The sequence below is a fragment of the Dothidotthia symphoricarpi genome (assembly GCF_010015815.1).
Source record: "Dothidotthia symphoricarpi CBS 119687 unplaced genomic scaffold P153scaffold_22, whole genome shotgun sequence".
Classification (NCBI taxonomy): Eukaryota; Fungi; Ascomycota; class Dothideomycetes; order Pleosporales; family Dothidotthiaceae; genus Dothidotthia; species Dothidotthia symphoricarpi.
This window is the reverse complement of record NW_022985029.1, coordinates 700,293-725,993: the sequence shown is the minus strand read 5'-3', so window position 1 is coordinate 725,993 and position 25,701 is coordinate 700,293. Positions and strand designations below refer to the sequence as shown.

Sequence of the window (25,701 nt, the reverse complement as noted above, 5' to 3'; positions counted from 1 at the left end):
GTTTGGCGGACGGATGCGATGATATTGAGGGAATACATTGCCTTTTCATCACGGACGGTACCGCTTTGACTCGGATTGCGCACAGTCATCGCGTCCGCTTTGACGTACGTTTTGATCAGGTTATCATTTTGAAATCGTATTGGCGTGGTGTTGGCGAGGAAAAGTCGCATCGGGACGGAAGATGTGTCGGATGGTTCGTCGGATGTACGGATTGGGAAGGTACTTATCTCAGCCACTGTCGGATGAATCAATGATGCAACTGGCAAATTCAAACGTACTGAGCGAAATACATAAGGCTTTGTCTGATGCCATTACTTACACATCCACACATCAACTCTAACGACTTCAATCTAATCAAACATTCACACATCGCCACTACAACCTCCCCACACCACACACTTTGCCACACATCGAGCATTGAGCATATCAACCTACGTCACGATGGACGCAACCAGCGCTATCAACAAGCTTCGTCAGGGCCAGAAGCCGGAATTCCCCTCCAATGCGGACACACTCGACTTTGCACAATCTCTAGACAACAGCAATGAGGATATCCTGAAGACATTCCGGAAAGAGTTCCTAGTGCCTACAAAAGCCCAAGTTGGACGCAAAACACTAGCAGACGATGAAAAGACAGCAGCATCAGCATCAGGCCCCGAAGATGAGAGCATCTACTTCTGTGGCAACTCCCTTGGTCTCCAACCCAAAGCGGTAGGCGAACACTTGAACGCGTACCTCAAAACATGGGGTTCCATCGCCGTCGGAGGTCACTTTACAAAATTCGAGGATTCACCCCTAACACCGTACCAAGATCTGGCCAACCTGTGCTCGGAGCGCATGTGCGACATTGTAGGCGCAAAAGCCAGTGAAATCGTCGCCATGAACACATTGACTATCAACCTACACCTCATGCTGGCCGCGTTCTACAAGCCCACGGACAAGAAACACAAGATCATGTGCGAATGGCGACCATTCCCCAGCGACTGGTACGTCATCGAGTCTCAAATCGAATGGCATGGACGCGATCCCAAGACGTCCATGTTGACCGTCGCGCCAGACGAGGGCTACATAATGACGACGGCCAACATCATGCGCATCATCGACGAGAACGTCGACGAACTGGCCCTCATCCTGCTCCCAGGCATCCAATACTACACAGGCCAGCTCCTCGACATCCCCACCATCACCGCCCACGCGCGCAAACACAACATCACCATCGGCTGGGACCTGGCGCACGCTGCGGGCAACGTCGAGCTGAAGCTGCACGACTGGGACGTCGACTTTGCCTGCTGGTGCACGTACAAGTACATGAACTCCGGCGCCGGCGCCGTGGCCGCCGCTTTTGTGCACGAGAAGCACGGCGACAACGGGCGCAACGTCGGGCTAAAGGGCTGGTACGGCCACGACAAGAGCTCGCGCTTCCTCATGGACAACAACTTCAAGCCCACACCTGGCGCCCAGGGCTTCCAGGTCTCAAACCCTAGTATCGTCGACCTCACGTGTCTTGCGGGCTCACTGAGCGTCTTCTCGAAAACAAAAATGGCGGATTTGAGGTCAAAGAGTCTGCTTCTTACGGCTTATGCTGAACACCTCCTCGCGGAAATCGCGTCCCGCAATACTAAGGATGGGGAGGCGCCGATTAAGATTATCTCCCCGTCGGACCCGCGCTTCCGCGGTGCGCAGCTCAGCGTTCTGCTGCAGGAAGATCTCATGGAGGATGTGAGCGCGGCGCTTGAGAAGAACAGTGTGATTTGCGACAAGAGGAAGCCAGGCATCATTCGTGTGGCGCCGGCGCCGCTGTACAACACATTTAGCGATGTGTGCAGGTTTATGCAGATCTTCGAGCAGGCGTTGAAGCCGAAGAGTGATGCGCAGCCATGAGTGAAGTTCGATGAACTGAGACGAGGACACGAGATTATGAATGCATAGATATGAGTATTGTATATATTGGAGGAGAACTTGACAAGTAGAGTTACATTTTGTAAATACCATAATTTTCTGTTCAAACACGGAATTCTTCATCGCAAAACTTCTTTTTGCATGTTATTTTCTCTCTGTATGAGCCTACTTCTTCAACAGAGTCTCCAGCTCAGCAGCTATCGCATCACCGACTTGACTTGTCGTCGACTCGCCACCGATGTCCTTTGTCCTGACGCCCTTGTCGATTGTGATCCTCGTTGCCTCGTCGATCTTGAGGGCAAGCTCAGGCAGGCAGAGCGAGTACTTGAACATCATGCTCATCGACAGCACAGTCGCGACGGGGTTAACGATTCCCTTACCGGCGATATCGGGTGCAGATCCTATAGAATGTCAGAAGATGCTTAACAAAAAAAGAGTTGCAACATACCGTGAATAGGCTCGTAAATGCCATTAAGCTTCGTCTTCCCATCCGGGATGCCGCCCAAACTGGCGCTGGGCAACAGTCCCAAACTCCCGGGGATAACACTCGCCTCGTCGCTGATGATGTCGCCGAACAAATTGCTCGTGACCACGACGCCGTTCAACGCACGGGGGTTCTTGATCATGAGCATAGCGGCCGAGTCGATGAGATGAGTGCCGGACTTGAGATTCGGGAACTCGTCCTTCATGATCCTCTCAAATGTCTTCCGCCACAGCCTCGACGTCGCCAGCACGTTTGCCTTGTCCAGACTCCATACAGGCACGGGCGGGTCCTCGACGCTCGCCAGGGAGCCGGCTAGGCGCACCACGCGCTCGATCTCGTGGACACTGTAGGGCTCCGTGTCCCAGGCATGGCCGTCACCATCCTCCTCTTTGCGCTCGCCAAAGTATATGCCGCCGGTGAGTTCGCGGATGATGTTGAAGTTTACGCCACGCACGTTGTCGGCCTTGAGAGGGGATGACTCGACGAGCGATTCCGAGGCGAAGAAGCATGGACGTAGGTTGCCGAAGGTGCCCAATTCCTTGCGGAGCTTGAGGATACCTGCCTCAGGACGTACGGCGCCTGTGCCCCATTTCTATTCGATGTTAGTTGGGATGGGTGCATGTGGAAGGGAATGCGTACCGGGCCGCCGACGGCGCCGAGGATGATGGCGTCTGCGGATTTACATGCGGAGAGGGTTGCGTCTGTGAGGGGATCGTTGTGTGCGTCTATTGAGGCCTGAGATTGTTAGGGCGTCGTGGGTGCGTGGATGCGTCATAGCTGGACTTACGCCGCCGAAGAGCTGGTCGTTGAAGTTGAACGACACATCTGTGTGCTTCTCGACTACCTTGAGTACCTTGGACCTGTCAGCATGTACTCTTCAACAACATAATATCGCATCATACCTTGATTGCTTCCGCAACAACCTATATGTCTCTTGTAAGCCTTTTGCGTTGAGGATGAGTTACAGAGCTGTTTACCTCAGGTCCCACACCGTCACCTATGTACCGTCAGTCAATCTTCTATGTTATTAGTGGCACAAAAAACTCACCGCCGAGAACAACAATGTTAAATGAAGGCATGATTATAGCTTGTGTATGTAAAACGCTGCGTGAAGAAGTGGCGCGCTCAAAACATTTCTAGAGACTTGCAAAAGCTACCCCACGATCCCCGCACGCGCCGACTTCGGAGCTCATAACACACCACCGAGCACCCTCCGCAACCGCTTCAGTTACGTCTTTTGCAAACTATGAACTTTGTTGACTGGAAACACCGATTTCGCTCGTCCTGTATATGGGCAAGCTCCGACGCCGATGTCGCGCGTAATGTCACTTCCAGGTCGTCAGGTTTGTAACAAGAGCGTGGATGTAGGCTTGAACTTGACCTTCTCCAAGATAAACAATCGAGAAAAGAATGAAACATTGCCTAAAAGCATGAAGGACTTCGATACATAGCACGAAAGTGAGACCCTTATAAATCCATTAGTCCAATCCGTGACTGTGAATCTATACCATGGACGACGCAACAGAAGAATACAATTAATGTAGTATTCAGTCTGCTAAGCAGCAATTGGAGCATTGAACTAACTCTCCCAGGAGTATCAACCGCTCGTCATGACGCAAGTGAAATCCAGATGACGATGTTTTTGTTTAGCTTTTTCATGTAATCGAGGAGGCCTTTAAACACGACTTGGTGGTTGATTGTACTGCTTTGTCCATCGCGAGACAGATGATGGCAGATGGAGGACTCTGGAAACGAGATATGAAATGGTGGGGAAGAGAAGCGACTGTTAGGATCATGGACGAGAAGTGAGTACAAATTCTCATATGAATCAGACTAGTCGCAACGATGGGTTTGGTCGTCTTTTCGGGTACCGACCTGTGCGCGATTATCGGAAAGTCGTGTCGCAAGCCTCACTGTCGCGATGACAAGTCGAGAATAACACACAATAGTAAAAAGACAGCGCGCGGTCCTCTTCCAGCAGCAAGGCAAGCCACCTGAAGTGTATGCAAATGAAGGTCTTTCACAATTTCCAAAAGCCAGCGAACGAACGTGCAGAAGACGCTGAGCAAATCTCCCAACCAAAGAACTGACACAAAATCAAGGGGGAGGCGCACATATACGCACCCCACAAAATACCAAAGTTTGTCATCACACCGACCAGCCCTTGATTCTACGCCCCCTGACCAAAGATACCTGGTATGTCATGTCTCGAAAATCTAACCGAAGACCCAAAGATCTCTGGATTTGAGGATCCGATCATCCGCCAGAGCGACAGCAAGGGTATGCCTCCCTGTCACAAATTTGGCGTTCTAGATGGGGGCACGTGCAACCAAGGGCTGCCTATAGAAGGCTTAGGTGGGTAGCCGGGTGAAACGCTCTCGTTCGATTCGGGCGGTTGGATGCTTGGCAGTCTGTAGGGCTGTTCTAGGATGCGGAGGCGTAGGTCATGGATGTGCTGGTTGTGGCAAATTGGGGAAATAAGAGCTGATAGTAGATTGGGCGGAGACGATGTTTCGGTGTATGGTAGGAGAGTTGTAAAGTGTGGGTAGATGAGAAGTTGTTTAATGTGAGGAATGTAAGTCTGATCCAGAGTAATGACGAATGATAGAAATGGCTCCATCTAGGCATTGCTCAGTGTTTTGAATAGAAAGCGCTTAAAGAGCATCTAGAAAGCTGTAGATTAAACGTCGCATTTTCATGGAAAATATACATAACGTGAAGTTGTCCCGCGGAACTCTTTCGACAAACCAGAGTGGAGATGGGGAGCCGGTTAGAGCCAAGTAAGCCATGTTTTGAAATGAACTCTATTACTGTGCCGTTTGTCTTCAAAGTTGATGGCTTTTGTGATTAAGTGTGTTAGCTAAGAGAAAGCATACTACTCGCTGAGCTTAGAGGCGAGGCAACGTTATGTCTTGGTGGCGGACGGGCGTTTGGTGAAAGAAGTTCCCTGAAACCCCCCCTGCAGCCGTGGGCAGGGAGGGAAACGGCAGCCACCCTCAGCTCTGCCCATGCAGATGTGGCATGTTCGTGTATTGCTCGACATTACTACATCAAGGTCTTGATGGAGAAGGGTGCATTCGGCATTGGAGGGGTAAGAACTTGACCCCTGGCGTGTGGAGCGATGCCCAACTTAAGCGACGATGTTACTTTGGAGATGTAACCGCGGTCCGAAGTGTCTTTAGCAGATGAGGTATTCAGGCGACGAAGATGCGTAGCTGTCTCCACACAAGTGGAGGATATATAAGTGGGTCACGGCTTATCGATATCACACCCGGCTATGAAGTACTCTACAAATTTGACAGCCACGCTCGGAACGTAAGGAAAACTAGCGTTGACAAAGCTGGATTTCCCGGCGATCAAACAGGCCGTTTTTTTGTTCTTTGCTGGTCTTTCCAAAGCGAGAAAAGGACGGAGGATCTCCAGATGAGGTTGATGCAGTGTCGCTTGATGACATGCGTGAGAGTCAGGCGCCGATCCAGACCTAAAAGCGTAAGGGTTGAAACACATAGAGAGTGGCTGGCCAAGAAGACAGAGAAGATGACTACAAGTGCCTCGAGCCGCCACATACCCGCGTCTCGCCCGTTTCGAAACACGGCGCCCGAGTCCGTCCCTGCAGGTACGAAGGCGTTCTTCGCTGATATTGGTCGTGGCTCAATCTAGGGGCCGCACTTCCGGACCTACCGCTAGAGGCACAGCACCACGCGGGTCGCACAACGGCCTTTGGGCGCTGGTTCTAGACGAACTGACACGGAGACGCTGTCAAGGCCGTCGGAATGTCTTAGAGCCTTCATCTGGAGACAGCTTATAAGCAGCATGCCGCTCATATGGGACCAGGCATCACTTTCCGTGGCACACATTCTCTCGTGACAAGCTAGCCTTCGTCTTTTTCCCTTCTACGTTCTACATTCACTCCTTTGTGTTCGAAAGCGCAGGGTCGCTTTCCTTCTTTCAGCTCCCTTACCGCTGTATCAGTCCTTACGCCTTTACACAACCTTGCTTTACGTTGTGAATCGACTTCAACGACATCGTCAACTGACTGAATTGTGCACACAAGAGACGTCCTTCATTCACAATCTTTCGTACTTAAGGTTTTTCCATCTCTTGCTTGATACCCAAAAATCTCTTGAACAATCACGCACTCTTTACCATCAAAATGTACACGAACGCATTCTCTCTGCTCGCCCTGGCTGGCGTAGCTCAAGCTCACATGTCGCTCTGGTACCCACCGCCTCTTGGTGGAGCAAAGGAGGCGAACCCTTTGACCACGACTGTCGACCTGGAGTTCAACTTCCCCCTTGGATGCTGCGACGATCAGCACATCGCGCCCAGCCCCGGCCTTTGCCGTGGTCATCTTGACCTCTACGACACCGAGGAAGCCCAAGTCACCTGGGAGGCCGGTCAAGATGCCTACTGGCAGATGTCCGACTACACGTACGATCCCGTAGCACCCGGTGGAACTCACTCCGGCGGCTCATGTCAAGTTGGGTTCTCTACTGATAGAGGCGATACCTGGAAGGTTGCTGCTTCATACAACGGCAACTGCCCCCACGGCTTGGACGGATCTCCTGACGTGCAGACCTTCGACTTCAAGGTTCCTACTGGCATGCCTGAGGGCGACGCTTTGTTCGGATGGATCTGGTTGAACCGTGAGCATGAGTCTTTCATGGGATGTTCCAAGGTCAAGATCGGTGCTGGCTCTGGCAGCAGTAGCCCAGTCCAGTCTCAAACGCCCTCAGAGACATCAGCAGTCCAGTCCCAGGAGCCCTCGAAGACGTCAGCTGTTTACACAGCGCCTGAAGAACCTACTCAGTCAGCGGATGCCCCCACTGTGCCAGATGAGGATACTCCGGTCGTGACTGTTACACAAGTCGTCACCTCTTATGTCACCGAACCTACTGCGGCCCCTGAAGAGGAGGAAGAGGAGGAGTCAGCTACGACTACCCGTGCATCCCGCAGTCACCGACCGCGCCCAACATCATCCTGGGACCAGTCCCAAAACAAGCAAAAGCGTTCCAAGTGGTCTATCGTGGATGGCTGCAAGTGCGAGTGCCGTGGTGGCCAAGAAGACTCCCTCTCCGCCAGCTGCGTTTGCAACTCTTGCGATTCATCTGAAACTACCCGTGCGTCCGTTGAGCGCAAGGCCCTTCGTATGCACAGGCGCTCGCTCCAGAAGCGCGTCTCTGGCTGCGACTGGGACTCCGCGCCTTCCATGGAGGTCTCATACTTCACCTCCGACGCCGACTGCGCTCCTAGCGCTAAGGCAAGGAACCCGGAGAGTGACACCTTCGAAATCGGTTGGGATTTCTCTTGCGGTGTTGTCGATGGCAAGGGCGAGTACCCTATTAAGATGATGGAATGTGACATGTACTAGGGTGGCGTAACGAGTTAGCTTGATGCTGCTCGCATGATCTATGGAGCATCGGCATGGTGCCACACATTTGCGTTTTTGTTACATACCCCTTCTTTTCTCTCGTTAACAATTTTTTCTCTTCTCTGGTTTATTCGCGCATGGACGCGAACTCTTTGTTCTTTTCTTTATGGGGTCCAGGTTACACTTTGTGACTTGGTACCTGTCACTTTTCGCATTGTCACACCTTGGGTGACGCGAGCTCTGCAGTGTGCATTTGCCCTGCAACTCGTCTTTATGGTTACAACATTTGGGGGGAGGGCTTGGGTTCATCATCCGCGTCACTCAGGTCATGACTGGGAAACAGTCTGGGAAAGGAAAAAGGCGTATATACAACACAAGGAATCCAGAAGGATACACTTTCTCCTGAACAAAGGAATCATCATATCATTCAAAAACATTGCAAGTGATGGCGTAAACACGTGGTGATGTGGTTTCGATCGAGGAATGGAGAACACGGCGAGGCTGACTGAGCACTTGCAAGTCGGCTGTACTCTTGGTGAGTACCTCTTGTCATAATCTTTTGCCCCTTGTGATCAGTACCGAATTCTACCACCACACACAGTACACCTCCATATACTTTCAACCAACCAGGCAACAAGCAAATGTAAACTTTTAGTCACCAAGACCCGAGTACCACCCTTCAAACCAAAAATATGCGAAAGACTAATCAAAGCAACTAGTACCATGATGTAAGATCGCCGCAAAATATATGGTCAACTGTGGTTCAATGGTCCCCAAAGGCCATTTCTGGCTCGCTACCACTGGATCCCAGAATCCCCTCGATGCAAACCCCGAACACACAAATTCGCACTAGAATATAAAAACTTAACTCGCCTCTCTATTCTCCTGCCAAATTCAATCTCCATCACCATCCCACATCCAGCGCACCCACCGTTGTCTCCGCCACAACACCACTGTTCCAAGCCAAAAACACACTCAGGCTTCGGAAAAAATGCTACAAATCCGCTGGATGACGTCTCCTCCCGTCGCAAAGCCAGCGTACTACAAGGCGATGAACCCGCAGGAGCAGTTCATCTGGGCGATAATTGTAAGTTACATTTCCGTCTTATGATTTCTTCTCTTCGGGTTTCTCTCTACCAGTCCCCTTTTTCCCTCCCGAGATATTAGAAAGACAACAGCTAACTCTCTTCAGGGCGAGCAAAAGTTTTCCTACACCAGGGATTTCAAGGGCAAGCTGCGGAAACGCCGGTTGAGTCTCCGGGAGCGGCAAGCGGCGCAGAGGCTGTTCTTCGAGACGAGGGCGGGGAAGAGTATTGTGGGGGACGACTGGATGAGGATGGAGATTTGAGGGGGGCAGGAGATTGGGGGCTGGAGACCTCCAGGCTACATTATCACGAGGGGGTTTTGGGGGGTAATATGGATGTGAAGCCATCCAGACTGTGCTATTAACATAGAGTTTGAGGAGCGATGATACCCGGTGTTCAGCAACGTAATCTATTAGGAAAGATAATCGAGACGTCTAAACTAGTTTGCCGCCAACGCCGTGCTGGGAATGGAAAACAATAGTGCCTCCCTTGACCACCCTGTGAACGCCAAACGTATTTGCACCCGGACTGAAACCCTCACGCTTTTCGATGCACCTCCTTCGAGTTACGATCCAATCGCCGATTCACACTTCCAAGTACAACCTGTGACACGTTTTAGTGATGTGGTCGTGATAGGATCTTCCAATCAGTTACTTACCTTCATAATACCCACGGCTGTCAGCTCCGCATCACCCTCCCCAGTGAACGGCACCGTATCCACAATATCCCTCAACTCGTCATCGCCAGAGATCTCTTTCAGCCCATCATCAAGCTGCTTGAGGTGCTCCCGCGCGCCAATCTCCTTGCCCACCTGAAAGAACTGAATGCCCACCTGCCAAGCCGGTGCCTCCAATTTATCTAATTTCTTCGCAGCAGATATGATCGGAGACTCAACATCATCAGTTGGCTCCCCGTCCGTGATGACGATGATATTGATGGGTTTCGTAGTCTCGGGGTTCTTCTCGTACTCCTTCAAGTATGGCTTCATGATCTGGTTGAGACGCTGGCCTGTCGGCGTCGCCCCGCTCGGCTGCACGCTCTGGAAGATCTCAATTATCGTCGATGCAGATGTGACGTTCTTGTATAGCGGGGAATCTGGGTGGTTGAAGAAGTACAGGTCAATTCCATCGGCGTCGCGGGCGGTGCATATTGGCGTGATGGTCTCAAGAGCGGTTTCGGTTTCGTGCCAGGATCGACCAGCCATAGAGCCTGAGTCGTCGATTAGGAAAATCGTATCAAAGGTTTTGAGGAAGGCATAGGGGTCGTCGACTGCGGAGGAAGCGGTGGAGGCGGGGCGATATGCGCCCATGGCAGGCTGCAGGCCGGCATCGGAAGTGTAGGCAGGAGGGGCATCGCTGGGAGAGCCAAAGGGATTCATAGTTGAGCTATCTATGGAGGAATTAGCAGTGTTACGGTCATGCCGACGCACATTCAGGAGTTTCGCTCGCTCTACATACGTGGTCTTCGTGTAGCAGGTGACGATGAAGCAAAGGGATTGCTGTTTGGAGAAGACGCAGAACCAAGACCTCTACTTTTCGAACCTGTAGGTGAAGTGGCAGTCGTGTTCACGCTCCTCGTAGTTGCGTCACTCGTCGAGTTCGCTGAGCGTTTAGTGAGCTTTCTCTTGAGGCCGCTGAACATGTTAGACTCCTAGATCAATATTTGCAACGTCTTTTCGTAGAGCCTCGAGGTTTTAGTGGAGGGTCGGTGTCGTTTGAGTATGCGTTGTCGAGATGAGGTGTGGTAAGAGGAAAGGACATTGAAGCGGGAAATAGCAAACAATCTTTTATTGAACCTAGTACGGGCAATGCAAACACGGATCCAGCGTGAAAGCTCTCGTGAGCATATTACAGTATCAAGTGAGATGTCCCATGGTTCGCTGTAGCTTTTATACCCACATGACTTTGATCAGGCCTTCTACGTACAATGTATCTAAGATGAGCCTACTATTCTGCCTTGTACGAGGTATGAGTAACATAGCGTATTATCAAAGAAATCTCGGCGAATGATGTCGTGAATAAAATAATAATTGCGCCTTGATGTTCTTGCCCAGAGACTATCACTCCGCCTCAATACTTGGTTGTAGACTCAGCCCCACCTAGTAAGCCATACATCCTTGCTTCTCGATTGCGACATAATCAACTCCAACCGAACCATTGCATGGTTTGTAGGAACCATTTCCTGGTACCCTGCAGCCGGAAGCGGCCACAGTCGACCCCGCCAAATTGACGAAACCGAACTTCCATTCCATCACTACAAAGCGTCCAAGGCACAATCGAAGGCAGAACTACCCTTTCTTTCCATGCGCCTGATATTTGAAGGAATGTGGTACACAATCTCACTAGCTCTTCACACTTTGATAGTCCAAGCGCGCGAGCCGTTTCTGCTGGCGTAGGGCTGTGCGTAAGGCTGCGAAAGGTGTCGGTACAACCGTGAAGACTGAGGCACACAAGTTGCCGTCAAAACTGTGTCTACCTAAACGCGTCTCAATAGATGTCCCTGGCTGTCCAATTCTTCTCTACAGCCATGAACAAATCCCTCACTGCAAGGTGCTTACTCAGGCAGCTGCTCGGCGTCCGCTGGTGGCCTTTTCGCAGACAGCCGTTCCCTAGCGTTCGACTAGTCCACAGGACCGGTCGCTTCGCCATATACCAGGCATACTCTGGTCGGTGGTGGGTCCAACAGTCCGCACAAATGCCAATGTCCAGACTTCCAGTATCGAGGCTGAGCTGATTCTGTATTTGGTCGACGAGAGGCAAAAAACGTGATCGCAAGCCGCAATGCGAATGATTGCTGTCGACTTGGTAGTTGGAGCTTTGCCGAAGGGACATGAGCAGACGGTCGATATCGCCAAGATAGTATGTAGGCTCCGTGTTATCGTAGATCTTGCCCTGCATACGCAGCGTGTCAATCTTGGTGAAGAACCGAATCATCTCTCCAAGCTGGAACGAGTCGCACTGCAGCGACGTGTCGTAGCCAAGTTTGCACTGCCGTTCGCCTGACGTATATAGCTTGAGAAAGTGTGCCTGTAGAGAATTGATGGTCTCTAGTATGTACTCGCGCCGCTGGATCATCTCGTCCTCGACCCCATTCGGTATGTCCCACCACAAAGCTTTGGTGTGATCCTCTTCGACCCCGGGCCTCCATTGTCCCGAATCGCGCATTATAAGGTGCTTCGAGTACTTGGTCACCCACGAAGGATGGTCAAACAGCAGCCCAATCAAGAGCTTCTGCCGTACCCTCTCCTCTGTGAGAGCCGGACTCGACTTGCCCTTTGACTTCGCATCGTTCAGGTTCAAGTATTTCCTCCTCTGCACGTACTTGGAGAGGCACGCGACCGCATCGAAGCGGTCGGCTACGACGGCGAGATTGGCAAGGTTGGCCACGGGTGGATAGGCTACGGGGAGGTCGAGGCCATGGATCGCGCGGAGGAAGTCCGCGATGAGGGGTTGTATTGAGGAGGCTTTCGAGATTGCGATCCTCCCGACGTGGATAATGGTTACGTGGGGGAGCACCTCTGCAGGCGCATCTGTGATGTCAGAATGTCCGCCCAACTTCAATGCTTCCAGTGCTGCCGACAGCCGCTGTCCCTCGCTGAACCGTTCACTAAGCAAGTTCTCAAAGTAGCGCGAGTTCTGCTGGAGTATCTTCGAGTCCACGCGATATGAGAAACGTTGGCTGTTCTCCTCGTGGGCCACATCGAGGATGAGATCGCCACTTGAGGCAATGACTAATGGGTCGCTGTCGTCCGACATGGTTATATGATTTTGTGGTTTGTCAAAGCGTGTTTCTTCATGGATATGGCCAGAACATAGTGAAACTATTGAATCGTGACTCGCTGGGTTGGTGGATGATGGGAGGAATCGAAGAGTGTCCCAGATGCAAGTACGATCGTGTGTGGCCAATGCGGAGGTTGTGGCTGTGTCGCTCCTTCCCCTTTTCAGTCACTGCGACTACCGACACTTCAACTCTTCACACAATCTCTCAGCAAGTCAAATGGCTCTGCGTGAAGTTTCAGAGTGTTCACAGAGTGGATTGTTAACTGTCGGCACGGTAGCAACTTGCATGTCTGCGATTTCCACGGCCTACATAACCACCAACAAAAATCTCAAATGACAATATGTACGAACCGAAGTAGGACAGTTTCAACTCCAGTCGCTAACGCACATTCTCTACTTCTACAACCTTCTCCTTTGTTTACCGCCTTCTTTAATAGTAAGAGTACACCTGCAGCGAGTCAATACACAATAATTTCCTTATTCCTTTGTCAGCTTTTACGGTTGCTTGAACTCTCAGCCCAGCCTTTCTTTTCGCAGATCATCAAGCTGTGCATCAGTTCCATCCCCTCCAACATCAGCCTTTCTTAAGCCGCATAACATTCTTATAGCCTTCCAAAACTAGTATCGAAGGACGTTGAAGAAAAGGCTGTCTGGTGCCGTACAGCAGTACCGAAGCAAATCATCCCACGAGTGGTCGGTTTTGTTCCCCTGCAAGGTACAAACAGATTGACATGGATTATATGGCATATGGTAAGAAATGGTAGGAAAACGCCACATCAGGCCCAAGTTAGCATGATCAATCCCAATCAGGTGCAAAAGAAGCATCTTATAAATATTGCTCAAATGCTCAGCAGCCTAAATCTTGTTATCTGATTGGTGTTGCGTTGTGTCACCAGACACTATGGTAACAGTCCGGTCTTGGGATTATTGATTAGTACCACATTGTGTTTGGTTCCACAAGCTTGAAGGCTCAGCTTCTAGTTTGACAACTAGATCTCCAGGCCTCCCGCTGAGCCGTCACGATGTCCCAGGCGTCTAGCTAGTAATCTCCACCAGGCAACCCTATATGTAGTTTCTCTCAAAAAGATCTACCTACAAGGCTGAAGGTTGCCTACTTTGTCCCCATCTTCTTTTCAAAAAAATGTCAACGGATCAAGGTTGGGCCATCCGTCGAAACGGTTCCTGTCTTGCAGGCCTTGAGACCGACTGCGGGCCTACACGCGTGCCATTCCGTGGCTGCTGTCCAAATGGCTATGAGTGTCCCTCACAATACAATCTCGCCTGCTGTCCGTCCGGATCGAATTGCACAGAGGCGCTGATACCGCAGCCAAAATGCGCAAACGCGACATGGGATTTGTTCGACAATGGAGGGTACTTTTGCTGCCAGCCTGAGTTACCGGGATATAATCGTTAGAATACGAATGGCTGCGCTTCGCCGGGAGCGGTAGTCGAGAAGGAGGTCATATTCCTGCCTACTGTTAGCGTGGGGCAAGGTATGGTGTCGTGTTTCGGGCACTCTTTGAACTTCTTACTGACGATACAGTATAGAAGCTGTGACTACGTCGTCTTCTTCTGCATCGTCTTCTGCCCCTTCTACTTCATCCTCGCCGGCCTCCACATCCGCTACCGCAATATCGACAAGTTCGCCATTCCTAGATAAACCTTTGACTTCAGTTGGTGCCATTGCAGGAGGCGCAGTCGCAGGCGTAGCTGCGATCGGGATACTTGCCTTTCTAGCCTGGTTTTTCCTGCGAAGGAAGCGCAATGATGAGCGATCGACTTCTCCAATAACGTATGAAGAAGTACCTATGAAGCACCAACTGGATTCAGATCAGACCATATATGAGACAGATGGAAGGCCGGCGCAGTATTATGACTCCAATGAACTACCTGCTCACCAAGCCCCGATAGAGTTACCAGCGTCGCAACTATCAATGGGAGGTGTGTACCGGTGATATCGTCGATATGAAATTATCGAGACCATGGCTTAAGCTGTCTAGGAGCCACAGCGTTGGAGGTTGTAAATGTAAATCTTTAGGTAATTTGCCTGGTCATATCGAAGTATAAAGGCGACGAGTTTTGAACAAACTTTCTACTCGGCTCAGTGTTTAATACCTTTGTTCAGAAATCTTTTGAAGAAATGAGGATTTTGCGAATTACGAAATTTCAATCATTTCAGCTACCGGGACGGCATCGAGCCTTGTCATTGTACTTCTTGTACTCGTTCACCGTTGTTTTGAGCCTTTGTTTATGTTTCCTGTCACCGTTCGCTCCTAGACAGTCTGCCTCGCAAGGAGGAAGGTGGTAAGATCAATTTGCCTCCAAAGTTCCAGAAGTACTCATGAAGTATTAACGGCGAAAACAGCCAAAGACGGAAAAGGAGAACGAGCATTGTCAATTATCCAGAAACAATGGAAACAATCGGTCGAGCATGTCGTGATACACAGCCGCATAAAACACTGCCCACTACCCCTGACGTCATGCAATCCTCCGCACTGACGCGATCTACGATTCAAGCACAAAAAAGGCCCGGCCATGCACTTCGGAGATTTCCCACAGCCTTATCGGCAACGCTAACCCACCCAAGACGACAGCACCACACCACATACCAGATCCCAAACACGCCATCTTCACAAGTACAATCACCGACCTTCCAAAATACGTGGTTTCGGTCCTTCTGGAATACCGAAGTGGAAGGTGCTTTAGCTTCCATGATCCAGATCCTAATCGCGCCCCCGTCCGTTACCGGTGCCGCTATTCTGCAAGCGTCGGCGAATTGCTCGCACAAGCCCTCGCTCGGTTTGAAACGCTGCACGTGTGCTTTTTGCTGGTCGCAACGGGTCGGGACTGCAAGAACTAGCTGACCGCCTGGCGAGACTCGGCGTGGAAAGATGCGAAGGCACAGGGAGGGGGCGGACGAACTCTTTGTTTTGAAGACTGATATCACTGTGAAATCTTAGGGCGTGTACTATGACAACCTCAACCATGGATGTCTGAAGCGACGCTAGAACACCGATGATGTTCTAGACTGCCGTTCTGGAAAACAAGCAACGGCGGTCCATCCCGCGCGTGTCATGGACGTCAGGCCTGTACAAAGGAAGCGGGTCGGCCTTACAGCAATATAAGCATCCGGGAATACGGTCAGACCTAGTGATTAGCAAAACAGTCAACGGAGAGTATCTGGTTAGTGGGCGGTGTATTCCCGTATACATATATTGCTCCGTATTATACATTTTTTAGCTGCTGGTTTCAACTAGGGGAAGGGGGTCACGAGTAGTGGGTTTCAGGTTTATCATGACGCTGATGTAGGGGGTTGCGGTGAAATGTGTACGTCAATGCGAGGATACACCACAGACAGTTGGCAATGTTCAGCAACGAGGTAAATGCAAAGTTTTTTGTTCAACGATTTCCATTCTTTAAGCTCTCCATCTATATCATACATTGTGACACTAGACCTCCCCTACAATAACTTCCATACAACGAGAAACAATCTAAGCCTGGACCATGGTGTATCCAGTGGTGGTGAGCACGGCGTTGGATCCGCTGAAGGGCTCGGTACCGGCACCGACGCTCTGCAGGATCTGGCTCTTGCTGAGACCCTGGTTGGTGGACAGGTAGTTGACGAAGTCCATGAGATCGCCGGAGAAGTTGGTGACCTGGCTGCTGGCGACGAAGCTCCACACCTTGGTGGAGCTGTTGAGGCCGTAGTAGAGCTTCCAGCTGGTTCCCGCAAGGGTGACGGTAGCGATGGGGCTTCCGGTGGAGGAGATGGGGCCAGCGCCGCCGAGGGCAGCAACCCAGATCATGATCTCGTTGTCAGCGTTGCCGGTGGCCTGGGGACCGGTGAAGAGGTCGTAGCTGACGTTTGCGACCAGCGAGGTGCCCGTCAGGCCCCACTTCCATGTCGACTTGAGGGACTTGATGGATGAGAGGGACTTCTGGGAAATCTTGGTCACGACGTTGGCGTAGGACTTGACGTGGCCGGCACCGCCTGTCCATGACCACTTGGTGTGCCATTTCAGTGTTGTGCCGCTGAGGCCGTCAACACCGGTGCATTGCGAGCCTGAAGTGGCTTGGGCACTGCCCCAGAGGTTGTTGTAGACGGTGTAAGCACCGGTGACAGCGGAGTCCCATTGGCCGCAGTAGTCGGCACGCTTCTGAACCGTGGGAGTGGGTGTAGCGAGGACGAGGGAAGCCGTGCTGGCAAGGGAGAAGAGGGTAGCGAGCTTCATGGTAATGACAGTAAGAAGGTAGTAGCTGTGGATGACAGTGTAGAGATGTTGGATGGAAAGTTGAGTTTGGATTGTGGATGATGAGATTTGGAAGGGAAACAAGAATTATATATATACCCCGAATGCTTGACTACGATTTATCATAGATAGATGAGAAGAGGGGCCGGAGAAATTAAGATGCTAGTCGACCCTTACCATCACGGATGTTTTTACGAGTCAGTGAGTCTAATCGAATCAAGCGACACTCCGTTCAACGCAGACACTCGAGCATTCGGAGATTGGTGTATAGTATGGACGTTTCGAAACGCACTGCATGGCTGTGAGTTGTTTGGTGGCTTTTAATCGAGTGAATATATTGTTTTATGCAGTGCTAAATCTACTGCATAGATGTGCAAAGCCACGATCTTCACTGTCCAGTACCTTTGTGTCAAAACAACCACGATGACAGGTCTTCGCGTAGTGCGTTAGGTCAATTGAATGCTGTAAGGCCGAAGTTCATAAAGTGATTACCCCACACACCAAACTAGGAATGTGGAGCACCTGACCGATGCTTGATTGAAAAGGTAATATAAACGTTGGCGTCAGAGGCACTGACGCCCCGTATATCCGGAGCTTACACTTCTTTTTGTAGACGACCGAGTTTCAGAAGTAAATGAAGACTGGGTTTGCATCACAGACGCTGATTATTCGCTCGTTAAATTCCCATGATACAAAGCGATAGACTTTAGTCAATTCGATCGAAAGACTCGTCAACCGTGTGCAATCCCAGCATTTCAAGGTGGTCCGGCTCACTTAGAGATCTCATCGTAGGCTGGATATGTTAGCAATCCTCTTCTAAGGAAGCTGGACAATGCGACTTACTGTGCGCATATCCCCCTTTCTTTTGACATGCCATGTCTTGTCCAGTGTCTCGACTTGTTCGTAGAAAGGTTCCGGATTATGTGTTATCCATACACCAGAGAATTTCCTGGTGACTTTTTTCAGCTTTCGTTGTCCGCCGATAGCAACAGGGCTATCCAGCCAAGACTGAATTTTCTCCCATTTGACATCTGGAAGGTCCCATGTTCCAAAGCTACGCCCATCCATCAAAACGTCAATACTCAGTTCCTCAACCACGGGTAAACAGTCCAGGACCTTTGCAATCGCGACGGAAACTGCATCGGGCTTAGAGCTTGGAAGACCTGCTGTATCGTTCTGTTCCCGCTGACTTTGCTGCTGATGTTCCTCGAACTGGTCAGTAGTGACACGTTTGGATGAAGCCTCCTTTCGTCTCTCAAGCCGGTAAGACTTCTGCGACGGCCCGTTCCACCAATCATACCCAGGCCAAACCACAAGTCTGAGCCTCTTTGCACGACTCATGAACGGTAGCAGCACTAAGAACTGAGGCGAAAGTTCGTCGCGAGATGGCACATAATACCCCGTCGAGCCACGCTGCTGTCGCTGGACATCCAGCGTCACGCGCAGCACGTTCGGTGTGTCGCACGCTCTCTCTGCCGCTTCGTCAAACTCGGTACCTAATCTTTCAGCAAGCGTATTGCTCTTTGGTCGTTCCACGCTTGGTGCTCCCAAGCTTGTTGTGGGTAGATGTGTGTTGAGAAGATGGGCATGGTGTTCCAGGCATTCTTCGCGTAGCTGCCTGCTTGCAGCTAGAAGGTTTGCTGGGGGTAGGGCAGGCAGGTAGATGCGGGTATCGATGAAGGCTTTTTGGGTCTTCCTTGAGCGATAGAGAGTGGTCGTGTCTGTACTTGCACTGGATGTGAAGATGAAGTTTGGCTGGGCAAGGTAACCGAGTATCTCGTCTCGCAGTTCACGCGGGATGGCTGTTAGAGGCGATGCACCTTGTGCTGCGAGCGGAACGGCCATGTTGGTTGGAGGGGTTAATGGGCTGGGACACGCTGAACCATGGGTGCTTATTGATCGACGTCAGGCGTCCACAGATGGAATGTTGCAGCTCCTCAAGTGTAAGGTTGGCTATTTGTCTTGTGTTCACAACCTATCTGAGTCATTCGAGTGCCGCTTTGATCTATAGAAACATTGATCTCTTCAGTGTACACTGAAACCTGTGTTGTTGCTGCGTGCGCAGAGCTGATGGATAGGAAGGCAATCGCGATAGGGACGATACACATAAGCACGACGCGAAAACATTGGTTGTAGCTCGCGTCAATAAACAAAAGTCTGTACTTACTCGGCAGGCAATGCAGAGCGCGGAACCAAGGCGAAGCACTAAATAATTGGTCTGGACGCGTTCCTGGATGGCGTCGAATTGTGACGCACGTCCGCAGATCTGGGGAAGGTTCGCAGCAGATGCCGTGGGTTCAAGCGGGGCTCTTCCAAAGATGCCTCACTCCACTTTCGTCACTGGTCAGGACATGTCCATGCTGCAGCTCACCTCAACCACCGATGCTGAAGGTTTCTACACCGCGGTACACCGCAGTACTTAAAGCAAGAGCTACAAACGCCCAGAGTCGCGCCCCAGCGTCTTGCTTGTGGTTGTCGCAAACGCTCCGCTTGCCCAAACCTTGAGAGCCTTTCCACTTCACCACACCAGAGATCCCACAGCCATCTAGCATCATGGACAACACACTAGATGCGCAGCAGCCGCCAGAGCAATCAACGTCCCGCCGTCGCAAGTCGCGAAGCTACCGGGAACGGTTGCCAGAGAGCGATACAAGCGACAATGAGCCAGTGACAGCAGACGCTTCTACATCGGTACGTCCGTCAGGCTACAGTCGTGTGTTCGTGCAGCAAGGGCTCACCTTCTCTTCACAGCTTCCGCAGCCTAGCGCACGTCGTATCAGCCGCACGCCATCTGACGCCTCGACTGCTCCAGCAAGCGTTCCTCTGCGCGTGGTGCATCCCTACTACGTCAACCACGGGGTCCAACTTCCGGCGTCCAACTCAGTCCCGACGTTAGATACGCCACATCACGGACGCACGCGGAGGAGGAGCCTTGCAGCTCGCGCTCACTGGCACGCGGGCCCCGACTCGGCTGTTGGCTCTCCCTCACAAGTCAGCCCAAGGCCGCGCGGAGGCTATCGCCCATACAGGAACCCGTCGTATCAGTTCTCGTTCGAAGACGACCTCTCTTTGGCGTTGGAGGACGAGCTACTGGGTAGAAGGCTTCCCGAGGACGAAGCACTTGACGACGACGAGCAAGCACAGACATACGTAGAGAGCTGCCAGCCAGTTTATCCGCCATCACCCGGGACTTCTGCTGCTGGTGCACGTCGATCAGATCCAATACCGCGACGGCCGCGCCCTGGTTTTGATTACACCCCCGAAGACTGGGAGGAATACGGCATCCAGTTTGACCTTGCGCGGGTGGGTGTAGCCCACTCGTCAGACGACACATCACTGCCACTAAACCGCGTCATGACCGGCCCAATGAAACGCTCACGCGATAAATTCGAGAGCGCTGACAGCAAGGACATTCCCGAAACCTTGATTGGTCGAGGTGCCGTGGCTGCAATGCTCTACCATGGCACGACTCCATACCCGGACGCAAATGATATATGGCCAAATTTCCGCAGTTCGGCAAAGTTACCCGCACAATACTTTTTGCTCGACAAGAACTACCCAGCGCCCACAGAGTCCAAGTCCAAGCGACGTCCATCCAAGAATCTCAAGAAGAAGATGCAACTCTCAATGCATGCGGATGAGAAAGACGATGACCTTCCAGATGCCCATGCTGGCCGTCCTAAATGGGAATTGCCCGTTGAGCTTATGGAACTGATAGCAGAATACTTGAATCGTGATGACATCAAATCCTTACGCTTAGTGAGCAAGGAACTTAATCAGTCCATCTCGCAAGTCATCTTCAAGACAGTCGTGGTCCCCTTCAACACGGAGATTTATGGCATGCTCGGGTCAGAACAGAAGCTTGATCTGAAGGGCAAGAAGCGGGCTCGCCTCGACAAACCAGGATATTCATGGAAGAACGCCAATGGGGACGAGGTGTATGACGGCCATGGTTTGGATGTGTTTTGCGGGTTCGGGAGACACATCCTGAAGTACGGGATGAGCTTCGAAGTGAACGAAGACTCTCTCTCACGGCCGCCCAACAAAACACTTACTGAGAAGAAGGCAAGCTTCTGGGGAAGCTACGATTGGCCTTATGAAGACTATCGACGTTTCGATGCTGTCGCTGGGCTCGAGTCTGCTGCTGATGAGACTCCGCGCATGAAGACAGCCTTCAAGGAGCTTTCCAAGGTCAAAGAACTTGCATTATCCATTGACAGCGGTCTCGGATGGCTCAACGGCCCTGACAGATCCATTCGTGCACGGATCCTGCAACGACCCCCAGAAGTTTTCGGTACGTCGAAAGACGTCCCAGATCGACAAGCACAAGCTCAACGAGAGCTTTGGAACCATCTGGAAGCGTGCCACCAGGGTGCAGATAAAGATATTCGATTGGCTACATTGTACAAAATGGATGGGTCGTGGCCTTTGTGTGAGCTCAAAGACGCAAGCGTACTAGCTATGCAGCAGCCAGACATGCCATTTTTGGACCCCCATCTCATACACGAAGCGACGCCTCACGACACTACGGAGATTCAAATCCCAGTTTCCTTCGATGATCCAGAAGCCCTCGACCGTTTTGTTCTAACGCCATCTTCATCCAGCACCGGCATTTTGTTCTCATCGATTGTACCTCCAACTGACGCTGGCCAACTTCTGAGCCCGATTATACCGGCTAGTCTTACCAAAGCGCAAAAGGAGTGGCTTCTAGAGACTGAATGGGCTCAGCGAGCCTTCTTATCCTCATACATGCTCTCCATAATCGACAATCCAACGAGTTTCAACCAGATACACACACTCAACATATCGCGTCTTTCCGACCGCTATATCCTGATGCTAAATCGTCCTGATTTCTGGGATACTCTGCCGAGCCTCAGTAATGTCACATTGATGGTTATACCTGGATGGCGAACTGTTCATAAAGACGAGGCTGGTTTCGTAGACACACCAGGGGTTAATCCGTGCTCGGGCATCGATTCCTTTTGCGAACTGCTCAAGACTCATGTCGCTTGTCGTCCGAATATCACCAAACTGACCATTGGTTGGGTAAGTGGCGGAGAGCATGCTGAAGGCTTGCACGCAAGAAACAAGTTGTTACTGCCTGCTCCTTTGATAGAAGTGGACTCTCATGCAGATCAAACTTCAATTTCGGCATCGGACATGGCCACAGAGCAAGATCCAAACAAACTGCGCACGTCTCTTCTCCACTTTCCGCATGTGACACAGCTCACTCTCAAGAATTGTTGGATCACACCATCGTCCCTACTGCAGTTTGTCAAGATCCATGACGTGCATAGTCTGAAGCATTTGGTTTTGAACTCGGTATCTCTTACCGCCATGCTGCGAGCCAACGGCAACGCAAATCACGCCGGTCAAGCTGGGGCGGCTCTCAACGTTCCCATGGCTGGACTTTGGAACGTGTTCAACAACAACGGCGGTGTCCAAGCCTTAGCCCAAGTACAGGCCCACGTACAGCCGCAAAATCTGCCGAACCATCAGCAGTTCCTACAAGTTTACATTCAATCGCTCATCATACAATTGCAGCAGTTGCAAGCAAACGCTGGTGGTATTCAGCAGCAACAGCAGATCACAGCCCTCCAGAACCAGTTGCAACAGCAAGTCGTTCAGATTCAGAACCAGATCCAGCTCCAGATCCTGCAACAAGTTCAGCCCCAAGCTCAACCTCAACTTCAACCTCTGGGCCAGAACCAAGGTCCACAAAACCAAGTAGCCCAGCCATTTGTCAATGTTAACCAGGTTGCTGCTTTGGCCACGCAGGTCTCCAACATGCAGCAACAAGTTCTCGCCGCAGGACAACCTCTACCCATACTTGCGAATAACATCCAAGCCCCTCCGGCTCAAGCAGCTCCCGCACAGGCTCCCGCACAGGCTCCTGCTGCCTCGCAGACTCTTCTTCGAACGCAGCCCCGTGAAGGGTCTTGGTTAAACGTCATTGATATCATTTCTCCCGGCACCAATCTTTCCGACTTCAACTCCAGCCACTCGCAAGCCGACTCGGAGCGCAGCACCGCGCTCGAATCCATTGAATTCATCTCCTGCGGCTACGCCAAACTGCCCTACGCAGTCTTCGATCAGTCCGCCATCGAGTTCCCAACCGCGTTGGGGGCTGTTACCCGTAATCCATTCTTCGTGAAGCGTCATAGCGCTCTTATCCCCGCGATGCTTACTGCTAAGTGGACGCATCTCGGCGACATCGTACAGGAGGTTGATCTCACGGAACTCGCAACGCTGAACGCGGCTTGGAGTCTACGGACTGGCTGGGATGATGCGGAGGAGGCAAGGGCGGTGGAGTTCGACGGGCTTATGCCTGGTGGTACGGGAAGGTTCACGGGGAAGGTGCGGCGTGAAGATCGCGTTGCTCAAGATGACTCTGCGAGTTAGTGGATTGGCCTTGGTTTGCGTTGCTGTGATGCGTTTTTGCTGATCTTTTCTGCTGTAGAGCTCGACGGTGCCGTTACGTCGTTTGAGGGATTGAGGTTGCAGAGTCAGGCCTCTTTATGAAATTGATGACACTGGGTAAGGTTGCTTTGACTTGCGTTACTGGGTTGCGGGGTTTTCGACTGGTTGTTATGTTGGCAGGCTTACTTACGCCCAGCTGCGTAACCTGGGTATGAAACGGACTACAGTGTCATCTGCTTCTGATGGTGGGTCTTATTGAGAATTGGAGGGCATCGGAAGCGTTCACTCTAGATTATACACACTTCTTTGTGTGAAGCCCTGGCTTTGATGTACTGACGTACAAAGAGTAATCACCCTTTGGACAGGAAAGGCTCAGAATAGAGCGTGAAATAAAAGCAGAATAAATTCAATTACTCCTGTCTATATCTACCAGATCCTGCAGTTATATTCTATGAATGTGATGATACTACTATCCCACGATTTTGTGCCTTGCTCCCTGCAAATACTCTATGCGTTTCACCCACCTTACTCCAGACCAGCAGGCTCAGGCTTCACAGGGAAGGCCGAAGCATCCAAATTTGAACCGCAAGCGGCTTTCCAGCTCTTCGGCGTGTATTGATCCACGACAGATTTGAACGCATCGAGCGTGCAGAACGTGGTATCGCCCTGCAAATGCTTGCCGTCTGATTTACAAGCAGGGACCTGCATGATCTTGTCATTGTATCGCACACGGACGTAGTACTCCTTCAATTCATCCCTCTGCGCCTCGGTGAGTTCAGCGATCGGCTTCCTCGCCACGGGCTCAGACGGGGCGATGCCGGCCTTGGCGCTGCCGAACAGAGAGGACCACCAGCTCTGGCTCTTGGGCTGGGCTGCGGGTATAGTTTTGCTTAGCGTTGGGGCGCCGCGCTTGCGGAAGAGCTCGAAGGCGATGTGGCTTGTGAATGGGGGCCATTTTTCCTCTCCGAAGGCACCGAGGGAGGTTAGCGCTGCTGCGAGCGTCGTGTCGTGGCAGCCTGAGAGGGCGAGCTTGATGTCTGCCTCGTCGCTGCGGCCTGGTAGCAGCTTGCCGTTGCGGTGGACGGATGCGGTCATGCGTGCTGTGATGTCGCCCATTAGTGCTCCGACGCCGAGCATGCGGTACTCGCTGGAGTCGGCGTAGCCCTTGAACCACTCTTCTACAGCGATCTTATCGATGATGGCGCGCGCCTTGGGGTCGTAAAATTCCTTGGGCAGTTTTGTCGCGGGACCATGGGCATCAGTCGCGTTGATGGTGTCCATTATGCCTGAGATTCTGGGGTGGGAGTCCACGGCCACTTTAGCCTCACCGGGCATCCACTTCGAATACAACTTGGACAGATACTGCATGTCCTCCGTGTCGTTCCAGTTGTCAGCAGCACGTTGCGCAAAAGCGCGACTGAGCTGGGAGAAGCGTCTGCAGTTTGCATCATTGGGGAACAGCGTCTCATCTGCAGGTGTCCGCGTGATGATGGTTGGGGCAGGGAAGTTCTCGGTCCGGGCAGATGGTGGGTAGAATCCATAGAAAGCCTGTTGGACGGATTCCAGTGCTCTGGGCATGGGTGTGGCGCGAAGGTAAACCGTGTCGCCATCGGAAAGGATCTTGGGCATGAACTGGAGCTGGTCGACGTAGAGATGGCGTAGGCGCAGACCGAGAGTGAGAGTTGTGTGACGACCTTTGTCGGTGAGCTCCCCGGGCTGGCATATCGCGTCGTACTCTCCACCAGGGCCTGTGGCCAATACTGAAAATTGTTAGCAGGCAACGAATTGTTGGTAGAGGTTGTGATGCGTCGTACCGGCGGCGTCGTCTGTGCCGAACGTCTCTAATTTGCGATTGTATTTGAGTGTGTCGAGATCCTTGGTAGTCATTATGACACTTGCGAGTTGTCGTGCAGCATTGCAGTACGGCCAATCTTGGTTTGTGTAAGAAACTAGTCGTCAACATCGTATGCTAACTCTTACATGGTTTGAGTCCGGCCTACACTACGATTAATTGCTGTTTACATCAAGTCGACTGAGGAACCTTACATTTTGGAATCGAGGTGACACGGGTGTTCGCTCGCCTGGAAGGAGACGTTAATGTTGTGTAACGGTGGCTGGAAACAGGGTATCTAACCGTGGCGTAGAAGCTGTAGACACAGTTAGTACGTGGAATTGATTTCTCAGCAACTCTGTCGAAGGCACAATGGTCGTCTCACAATCTGTACTAGTTGTAGCTCAAGCTCCTTGGGGAATAGAGTCTCGAGCTCCTGCTCTGAATACGAATTTCTCGGAATGAATGTTGTCATTATGTCTCACAGGAGAAACAAAAAATAGTTCAATAGATGGCAACAAACACAAGAAAATCCAAAAGTTCACCAGATTTATGATATGCGAAGATAAATGGAGATGAAAC

The 25,701-nt window shown here is 51.5% G+C and overlaps 10 protein-coding genes across 10 annotated transcripts; 4 read left to right on the top strand and 6 right to left on the bottom strand.

Moving 5' to 3' along the window:
- Positions 1-441: 441 nt before the first annotated feature.
- P153DRAFT_301537 (kynureninase) lies at positions 442-1,881 on the top strand (the record flags this gene model as incomplete). The annotated part of the gene is made up of 1 exon (XM_033664387.1): positions 442-1,881. One exon carries the CDS (start codon positions 442-444, stop codon positions 1,879-1,881), a length of 1,440 nt encoding a protein of 479 aa, XP_033519249.1.
- Positions 1,882-1,972: 91 nt separating this feature from the next.
- Positions 1,973-3,530, bottom strand: P153DRAFT_129129 (3-isopropylmalate dehydrogenase). The gene is made up of 7 exons (XM_033662033.1): positions 3,432-3,530; positions 3,361-3,380; positions 3,286-3,306; positions 3,171-3,236; positions 3,023-3,118; positions 2,348-2,975; positions 1,973-2,300 (listed from the first exon to the last, which is right to left on the bottom strand). Exons 1-7 carry the CDS (start codon positions 3,460-3,462, stop codon positions 2,065-2,067), a joined length of 1,098 nt encoding a protein of 365 aa, XP_033519248.1. The 5' UTR covers positions 3,463-3,530; the 3' UTR covers positions 1,973-2,064.
- A 3,006-nt stretch (positions 3,531-6,536) lies between these two features.
- On the top strand, positions 6,537-7,754 carry P153DRAFT_379435 (lytic polysaccharide monooxygenase; the record flags this gene model as incomplete). The annotated part of the gene is made up of 1 exon (XM_033669871.1): positions 6,537-7,754. One exon carries the CDS (start codon positions 6,537-6,539, stop codon positions 7,752-7,754), a length of 1,218 nt encoding a protein of 405 aa, XP_033519247.1.
- A 991-nt stretch (positions 7,755-8,745) lies between these two features.
- P153DRAFT_390322 (uncharacterized protein) lies at positions 8,746-9,102 on the top strand (the record flags this gene model as incomplete). The annotated part of the gene is made up of 2 exons (XM_033670914.1): positions 8,746-8,841; positions 8,947-9,102. 2 exons carry the CDS (start codon positions 8,746-8,748, stop codon positions 9,100-9,102), a joined length of 252 nt encoding a protein of 83 aa, XP_033519246.1.
- Positions 9,103-9,376: 274 nt separating this feature from the next.
- Positions 9,377-10,480, bottom strand: P153DRAFT_379433 (uncharacterized protein; the record flags this gene model as incomplete). The annotated part of the gene is made up of 3 exons (XM_033669870.1): positions 9,377-9,442; positions 9,498-10,228; positions 10,297-10,480. 3 exons carry the CDS (start codon positions 10,478-10,480, stop codon positions 9,377-9,379), a joined length of 981 nt encoding a protein of 326 aa, XP_033519245.1.
- An 845-nt stretch (positions 10,481-11,325) lies between these two features.
- P153DRAFT_361016 (uncharacterized protein) lies at positions 11,326-12,594 on the bottom strand (the record flags this gene model as incomplete). Its single annotated transcript, XM_033666954.1, has 1 exon — positions 11,326-12,594. One exon carries the CDS (start codon positions 12,592-12,594, stop codon positions 11,326-11,328), a length of 1,269 nt encoding a protein of 422 aa, XP_033519244.1.
- Positions 12,595-16,109: 3,515 nt separating this feature from the next.
- Positions 16,110-16,970, bottom strand: P153DRAFT_426372 (glycoside hydrolase family 12 protein; the record flags this gene model as incomplete). The annotated part of the gene is made up of 1 exon (XM_033672597.1): positions 16,110-16,970. The coding sequence occupies exon 1, from the start codon at positions 16,848-16,850 to the stop codon at positions 16,110-16,112; it is 741 nt and encodes a 246-aa protein (XP_033519243.1). The 5' UTR covers positions 16,851-16,970.
- A 173-nt stretch (positions 16,971-17,143) lies between these two features.
- Positions 17,144-19,084, bottom strand: P153DRAFT_400921 (uncharacterized protein). Its single transcript, XM_033671863.1, has 2 exons — positions 17,712-19,084; positions 17,144-17,661 (listed from the first exon to the last, which is right to left on the bottom strand). The coding sequence occupies exons 1-2, from the start codon at positions 18,711-18,713 to the stop codon at positions 17,575-17,577; spliced, it is 1,089 nt and encodes a 362-aa protein (XP_033519242.1). The 5' UTR covers positions 18,714-19,084; the 3' UTR covers positions 17,144-17,574.
- Positions 19,085-19,211: 127 nt separating this feature from the next.
- On the top strand, positions 19,212-23,705 carry P153DRAFT_326337 (uncharacterized protein). Its single transcript, XM_033665293.1, has 2 exons — positions 19,212-19,559; positions 19,620-23,705. Exons 1-2 carry the CDS (start codon positions 19,422-19,424, stop codon positions 23,268-23,270), a joined length of 3,789 nt encoding a protein of 1,262 aa, XP_033519241.1. The 5' UTR covers positions 19,212-19,421; the 3' UTR covers positions 23,271-23,705.
- A 16-nt stretch (positions 23,706-23,721) lies between these two features.
- Positions 23,722-25,678, bottom strand: P153DRAFT_350171 (phosphoglycerate mutase-like protein). Its single transcript, XM_033666276.1, has 6 exons — positions 25,505-25,678; positions 25,423-25,435; positions 25,335-25,369; positions 25,269-25,284; positions 25,103-25,219; positions 23,722-25,048 (listed from the first exon to the last, which is right to left on the bottom strand). The coding sequence occupies exons 1-6, from the start codon at positions 25,592-25,594 to the stop codon at positions 23,814-23,816; spliced, it is 1,506 nt and encodes a 501-aa protein (XP_033519240.1). The 5' UTR covers positions 25,595-25,678; the 3' UTR covers positions 23,722-23,813.
- Between the last annotated feature and the right edge of the window lie 23 nt (positions 25,679-25,701).